Genomic DNA, 8140 nt, shown 5'->3' with positions numbered 1-8140 from the left:
ACACGTGACATCCCGGCATATTCATGGTATGAACCTTGGGCATAGCAATTCAATTCGATTCAAAGGGCTTTATTGGCATGGAAAACATATGTTTACATTGCCAAAGCTAGTGAAATAGATGAACAAAAGTCAAATAAACAATAAAAAATGAACAGTAAATATTACACTCAGTTTCAGAGGAATAGAGACATTTCAAATGTCATATTATGGCTATGTACAGTGTTACAAAGTTGTGCAAATAGTTAAAGTACAAAGGGATTGTATTTACAATGGTGTTTGTTCTTCACTGGTTGCCCTTTTCTTCTGGTAACAGGTCACAAATCTTGCTGCTGTGATGGCACACTGTGGTATTTCACCCAATATATATGGGAGTTTATCAAAATTGGATTTGTTTTCAAATTCTTTGTGGGTCTGTGTAATCTGAGGGAAATATGTGTCTCTTATATGGTCATACATTTGGCAGAAGGTCAGGAAGTGCAGCTCATTTTCCACCTCATTTTGTATATAGCCTGTCTTCTCTTGAGAGCCAGGTTTGTCTACTGCGGCCTCTCTCAATAGCAAGGCTATGGTCACAGAGTCTGTACATAGTCAAAGCTTTCCTTAATCTTGAGTCAGTCACAGTGGTCAGGTATTCTGCCACTCTCTACATTGAATACAGGCGGTTGACGTCAACAACCCTAATCGAATCATTTAAAAAGTATTAAAACAATGACATGTATCCACCAATCCAAAGAAAGTAAAGGGGGGCGCTAGACAGCCCGCCGAGAGGCTTTATGGACAACGAGTCGTTGAGACGAGACTCCCATTGTTACGGTGGAGACACAAGTATCTTGTCAGTATATCCATCATCTTTGGCACCACCGAGTTTCAGTAGCCGATTGACAGCTGATAGTGAAGCAATATTTCACAGCTTCACCAGTAGGTTTGTCACAGAATTGCAGTCTCTTGTGAGCAAAAAAAGCTATAGATTTTTTATTTATTTTTTAGATAGTGAAATAATAATTTTGTTCAATGGATAGGATAAGTATTAAATAATTATATATTTTTTTCACAAAATTGATTGAAAAAGTTTAATAAAAACTTTTTAAAAAATGAAAAAGTTTTTAAAAAAAAGTAGCTGAAGATGGTAGTCATGAAAAATACCTACAATATTTTTTACAGCAGACTTCGATCAAAAATATATATATATATATATATATTCTTGCCTATAATGTAATGATTGTATAACTTTTATTGATTACGAATGATATCGATATTCATTCTACATCTAAGGAAATATGCATTCTCCACCAATCAGCGCTAAGCCGGTGTATGACGTGTTGACGTTTTTTTCTTCTTCTAGAAACGTTCCTACGCTTGCGTGAGGCGTGTTGCTGCTGGACAAGGACATTGGGAGATAGAATGACATTTGTGTAACGTTTGATAACTTCCAATTTCGTAACATTACGTGGGCAATCAAAAGTAAAACACCTGACTTGGAGGATTATCATCTCACTATCTGGTCATTGCCAAACTGACTCATCGCAATTTCGATCCAATTCGCTTCTGACACAGGTATTCATGCTAGCTAATAGCTAACGTTAGCTAATCATGGTGATCTTGCCGCTAGCTTATCAACTGACTAGCGAGTTATAGAACGTTAGCGTGCGTTTTATAACTAGATTGATGGGTCCCTATATTCGTCAATCAATTATGCATTTCCATACATATCAACATCAAAGTTGATGCATGGTTCACTTGTTTCTGGTTGTGTCTGCAAGATTGTGTCAATCGTCCAACCAATCCACTGGGTTACCAAAGGTTGAAAGTCAGTTAACGTTAATGAAGTCTAGAATGGGAAATGTTACATCATAGTATTGTATAATATTGTAGCTGCCATAAACTGATTGCAGTTTATTCTGCCTCTGTAATCATTAGTGAATATCGATTGTCTTAATGACAAACGTTACACTGCAGTGTCACCTATGTACGGTATTTGTATGTCATGTATCAACATCACGGTTCTAAAGTTATATTAGAAACATCACGATAGACGCTACTATAGTTATGGGTGGTTGTCGAGTTCAAATGTACCAAAGGACTGTCTTATTTGAAAGACGTCTGAGTAGCAATTACGATCTTGTGGTTTGCTGTTTCCACTGCTCGCTGTCATGTGCTACTGGCATGTATTTTTCGCGCTCCAAAATATATTTCAAGTGGGGTGGGTCAAACTTCAAAGTAGAAGAGGACCGACCTGCTTCAAATCTATTGCTCCTAGATGAGCACTTCCAAGACGGTGTTTGTTGTGTCGATTTAGTGTTAATTTGTCTAAAAGTTTAAAAGGAAACTTAGTCAAATACTGAATCTGAGGTTTAACCACTCAAACTCCAGGGACATCTCAAAATGTGTCTTGAATAATTCCCACCTCATTGAAGTTCTCTTCCATATGGCAATATTATCTCAATAGAATTTGGGGATTTTGTTTTCACTTTCAAATGCTATCTGTGAAATTTCATGGATGCTAGATCTGTCCTTCGTCATGGTATAGGCATACATGTATGTGTTATGCGTACCGTATGTATGCCTGTCTGGCATGGCAGTGAATGACAGTAGTATAAAGGTCATATAGGTCTTGATTTACAGCCTAGCAACCTACGGATGAACTCACAACTGTTCCTTGAGTAGCCTACACATGCACACACCAGGCCACATCATCATATGGACATATCATTGAGACGATGGTCTAAAAATAACTGTACACCCTCAACTGCCCCCCTTTCTCTTTATCTAGGTTTCTTATTTGGGATCGAGAGGGGACCAAGAAGATAAAGAGCTGGTCCTTCCTTGGGGTGGCTGTGGCATGGTGGTCTGGTGACTGTCTGGGGTGTCCCCTGCCCCTGGTGACTGGGGTTACACCCTACCCCCTGTCGTGAATGGCTGCGTGTAGAGGGGGCCTCACCTTGTGGGTGGGGGGTGTGAGGAGCCATAGCAACAGGCAACCAGTCAAGCAACAGTGCTGGAGACTTGCTCAGGTATTGTCTTGACAGACAGGCCTACATTCATTAAATATTTGGATAAGAGCAAGGCTGGATCCAGATCTGTTATAGATCTGGGACCAGGCTGTATAAGAGCACCTTATGGAAAATCTTTACTTGTCCTATGTGAATTTGCAGGCGCTGGATGTGCAGTGGAGTAGACAGATTCGGTCTCTCAGCAGCACCTCATGGGCCCTGGTTCCCCCCAACAGTCTGAGGTATCAGAAGATCAAGCAGCCGGCCCTGTCACACCCCTTCCACCATGCCAGCCAGGGCCAACCCCGCAGCCGGAGGCCCCTGGGCCTGGATGAGGACTGGGAAGAGACTGTCAGCCTGTGTGTGCTGGTGCGGCCCGTCCCTGGGGAGTGTGATGACCAGCACACCCTGGTGGAGGTGCCTCTGTTTGGGCATACTAAACTAGGCGAGCTCCTGGCTCCGGGAGGACTCAGTAGGCCTGTGGAGTTCCTCTTCCCCATGACCACTGTGGACGGGAGCCGAGAGGACGACATCAGCATTGGGACGACAAAGGTTCAGGCGGGTTCCAAGACGAAGATGAACGAGGGAGAGACAGAAAAGAGGGAGAGAGGATCGTTCCGAAGCCTGTTTGAGGCAGAAGGATGTCCCGCTCCATTTATGTATGGATCCAGGTTTTACTGCTTCCACTGTCCTGGGATGGAGCCATTACCTGGTTACGGGGACAAATCGGGCCATATGATTGGACTAGAGAAAGAGTTGTCGCTGTTGCTCCACACCTCTCTGAATAGTAGCTACTCAGAGAGAGAGACAGTGCAGGGGGGTCACAGCGATAGAGGGAGGGAGGATGAGGAGAAACTGGCCTTGATGTATGAAAAACTGAGGATTGAGGTAAGAGAGGAGAAGAGGGGTTTGTTTAAGATATTTCTGTTTGATGGCATACACTGCTATTTAGTTATTAGTATTGATTATCATTTGTTTGATTTGCAGCTTTCTAGTTTCTTTGTGAAGAGTCATGACTACACCATGTACACAAATGATATCGAGTTCGTCAACTGTATTCTAAATGCCAAGACCAGGTAAATGCTACTTTCTGGCTACTCAATAGCAGTTTCCCGAACCCTGATATTTATACATATGTAACTACACACATTTACACCCCCATAATAGGTCTACATTATAATACAGTTATACCGTGTCTATCTATCCTCTAGGGGCAGAGTTCTGTACCAGCTGAGCCTGTCTCTGTGGAGGCTGCTGTGTCTCTGTTACTATGCTGAGGCCCGGTTAGAGGTACTGAAACTGACTAAGCACCCAGAGGATGGGACCATCAAGGCCAGGTGGAGGGTCAGAGGACTGCCCTTCCTCTCTCTGCTGCTGAGATTCTACCGCAAGGACAAAACTGACCTCTACAGGTACAGAAACCTGGCTGGGATCTGTTCATCTTAACACAATGTTCAGATAGAAATGTATTGATTTGGTATTGGAATGGATAGTGTTTCTGGTCAGTGTTCCTCTTCACTGTTAATTATCTTTGATCATTCATACACTAGTAAACACAGTCTTTCAACAGGTCATATGATGCATTCTCTACCTTCTACCTTGGCCATGATGGACTCATACACTGTCACAAAGTGGAAAAAGTGAGTGTCCCTGTTGTGTACTGTCTCATCTGACTGAAATAGACATGCCTATAAATTGCTGAGAAATATCATCAGATTCTCTGCCTTGCCTAAACTGATCACCTCAAACTTGCTGAGTATTGTTTTCCTGTCTTCCTCCAGGTGATGAAGGCCCAGCCACCTATCTTGCCCAGGGTGACCACTCTGTTAGCGGGGGCCCTTGTGGCCCTGGGGGTCCAGGAGCACCGGCCAGCCCTCAACCTCCTGCCCCCCCTGCTTTCCTCCCTCCGACAGGGCCGAGACTGAGAGAGACAGAGAGAAAGGAGGCTCTGGAGAAAGGAGCATGTGTGTACCATGAGAGGAGTAACGGAGAGAGAGAGGGAAACATGCAATCAATGTTGTCGAGAAGAAAACATGTTTATCCCTGATCACCTGTACAATCCCCCCCTATTGTACGCCTGCTCTAAAACATTATTATAAAAAAATATATATTACTTTCCAAAACCGTTCTCTCTCTGGACTCCCACAGCAATAGAATAGCCGCTACTATTTTAGTTTATATGCAATCCAGAACTTCAGTTTATCCAATAAGTCGAGTTGGTACCTTGATCAATACCTTGTTAACGCACAAACAAATGATCGCACAGCACTGAGTGACTGCTTGTGTGATGTTGACCCGCTCTCTGGGCCTATACCCTCCCACTGTACATAGCCTGCTGCTCATAAAAGCGTCTGCTAAATGGCATATATTATTGGACAAACCTATTTTCACTGCATTACACAAAGACACTGTTAAATGCACAAAAAAAAGAAAGAAGCAATGTTAAAAAATAATGAATGCCCGATTAGTATTAAAGTTAAATTGATTAAATATTTATTGGAATCAGTCATTCTGTGTTTCATGTGTCCTCAGCCTATGGGGCAGTCAAGTATGCCTGGGAACTGGGCACACATTTGTCACTGGTGTCCTTTGAAAACAGTTGTCACTGGGGAATGCATTGCTGATGTAACAGTTGGCACAGCCCAAGAAACCAATGGAACCCTGTATTGAGGCCAGGGGTCTTTATATGAAGAGATTAGACCCCATTCTATATAGCCAGTTGGCCCGGCTATTATCTATGGCCTCCCACCATGACTCAATGTGGGCCTTGTTCTAACAGGCCCTCTGATCTCTGTGTGCTAGTGGAAAGTCATTTAAATAGGTTGCTTTATGCCACATGGATACTAATACGAATGCATGATGTTGTATGTCTGTCTCTGTCCCTGTACTAACTTATTTTGAAGTGTACATGTCAATCTCATAAGACTCTTATTTTGAAGAGCCTTAAATCTCATGTCCTCATTGATGTACCTTTGTGACTCACAACCCCATTCCTAGCTTGGTTGGAAACAGCTATGGTCCTTCCATGTTGGATGGCTAACTGGCTGTCAGGGAGAGGAGACACCTGCAGACTGCCTGGCCTGCAGTTAATGTTTGACCTGACCTCAGGTCAACCAGGGTTCATGTCCCTGACACTGCAACACAGTTGCATGACATACACTACATGACCAAAAGTATGTGGACACCTGCTCGTCGAACATCTCATTCCAAAATCATGGGCATTAATATGGAGTTGGTCCCCCTTTGCTGCTATAACAGTCTCCACTCTTCTGGGAAGGCACTTCAGCACTCGGCGGTCACATTCTGTGAGCTTGTGTGGCTTACCACTTCGCGGCTCTGCCGTTGTTGCTCCTAGACATTTCCACTTCACAATAACAGCACTTACAGTTGACAGGGGAAGCTCTAGCAGGGCAGACATTTGACGAACTGACTTGTTGGAAAGGTGGCATCCTATGACGGTGCCACGTTGAAAGTCACTGAGCTCTTCAGTAAGACCATTCTACTGCCAATGTTTGTCTATGGGGATTGCATGGCGGTGTGCTCGATTTTATACACCTGTTAGCAACGGGTGTAGCTGAAATAGCCGAATCCACTAATTTAAGGGGTGTCCACATACTTTTATATATATAGTGTATATAGGACTCTGGAGTCAGGTTGCTGAAAATATGTGAATAGCCTGTTTGGGACAGACACTTCTCCTTTGTTATTTTCTGAACGGAAAACAAGTGGCTCGTAAACTATACTCTTGACTGGAATGACAGTTGACTTATAATTTAATGGTTATTATAAGTTAAAAAGAAGTATGTGTAGAATATTGAGTACCTGTACGTGTCATCAGAATGCGACTCAAGCTTCCTCTGCATCATTGCTACAATATGTTTCACTCAACAACATGATAATGTGTGTGTTTGAGACTACAATACATGTGCTTTCTTAAACTATGTGACAAAGCATGCCATGTGTTAGATCTAGCACTACCTGTAATACTCAATAACACTTTACTTTGAGGGGGCATACATAAGGCATTCATAACACCTCATGAATGACATGGAATAAATAAATAAGTTATGAAGTTTGTTATGAATGATACTGAAACACTTGTAAAGTTGTTACGACCGCTTTCATGAAGGTTTTATCCCCTTCAAGTAAAGTGTTACCTAAAACTATAGTATCAGTAAAATTCAATCAGTAAAAAAAATGACAATGAATCGTTTCAGATTTTACTCAAATGTTTTTTGCAATAACCCAACATCTTGTGTGAAACCTGGCTATGTATGTGTGAATAAAACAATCTAGTGATTATACATGTGTATCTGCTTCCCTCAGCCAGGGCATTGAAAATGGGTCGTGGATGGGTATTCCAGCATGACAATGACCCAAAACACACGGCCAAGGCAACAAAGGAGTGGCTCAAGAAGAAGCACATTAAGGTCCTGGAGTGGCCTAGCCAGTCTCCAGACCTTAATCCCATAGAAAATCTGTGGAGGGAGTTGAAGGTTCGAGTTGCCAAACGTAAGCCTCGAAACCTTAATGACTTGGAGAAGATCTGCAAAGAGGAGTGGAACAAAATCCCTCCTGAGATGTGTGCAAACCTGGTGGCCAACTACAAGAAACATCTGACCTCTGTGATTGCCAACAAGGGTTTTGCCACCAAGTACTAAGTCATGTTTTGCAGAGGGGTCAAATACTTATTTCCCTCATTAAAATGCAAATCAATTTATAACATTTTTGACATGCGTTTTTCTGGATTTTGTTATTCTGTCTCGCACTGTTCAAATAAACCTACCATTAAAATTATAGACTGATCATGTCTTTGTCAGTGGGCAAATGTACAAAATCAGCAGGGGATCAAATACTTTTTTCCCCTCACTGTATCTGACAACAACTTCAAATCTTATTTACATTTCTGCAAGATTTTGAGGCATTTCAGCAAGAGCCGAATGCTCAGTCAGTCAATCGTTGACAAAATATATTTTAAAAATCCCTTTTTTCACAAAGTTAGCCCTACAGTGTAGGAGTGTGTGTGGTTTCTCAAGAGGAATTTTCCATAGCATTTCTACATTGACAATTTATTTTAAAGCAATGTTCACAAGTTACATAGCATTCAACTTTTTACAACAGTCAGGTTCTAGAAATGATAGCCGTGGTCA

The 8140-nt window shown here is 42.2% G+C and overlaps 1 protein-coding gene across 1 annotated transcript; it reads left to right on the top strand.

The window, feature by feature from the left end:
* The first annotated feature begins 1361 nt into the window (after positions 1-1361).
* LOC311131956 (uncharacterized protein) lies at positions 1362-7294 on the top strand. The gene is made up of 7 exons (XM_084165080.1): positions 1362-1554; positions 2771-3011; positions 3153-3878; positions 3978-4066; positions 4202-4402; positions 4561-4630; positions 4772-7294. Exons 2-7 carry the CDS (start codon positions 2913-2915, stop codon positions 4913-4915), a joined length of 1329 nt encoding a protein of 442 aa, XP_084021206.1. The 5' UTR covers positions 1362-1554; positions 2771-2912; the 3' UTR covers positions 4916-7294.
* The last annotated feature ends 846 nt before the right edge of the window (positions 7295-8140 follow it).

Source organism: Coregonus lavaretus (genome assembly GCF_964263955.1).
Source record: "Coregonus lavaretus genome assembly, chromosome: 7".
Taxonomy (NCBI): Eukaryota; Metazoa; Chordata; class Actinopteri; order Salmoniformes; family Salmonidae; genus Coregonus; species Coregonus lavaretus.
This window is presented reverse-complemented; position numbering and strand designations above follow the sequence as displayed.

Bases quoted from the DNA above. Each gene is read 5' to 3' on its own strand.
- LOC311131956 (XM_084165080.1), top strand. From the start codon at position 2,913: ATGGCTGCGTGTAGAGGGGGCCTCACCTTGTGGGTGGGGGGTGTGAGG. The intron at 3,012-3,152 runs GTATTGTCTTGA...GTGAATTTGCAG, and splicing joins AGTGCTGGAGACTTGCTCAG to GCGCTGGATGTGCAGTGGAG. The intron at 4,403-4,560 runs GTACAGAAACCT...GTCTTTCAACAG, and splicing joins GACAAAACTGACCTCTACAG to GTCATATGATGCATTCTCTA.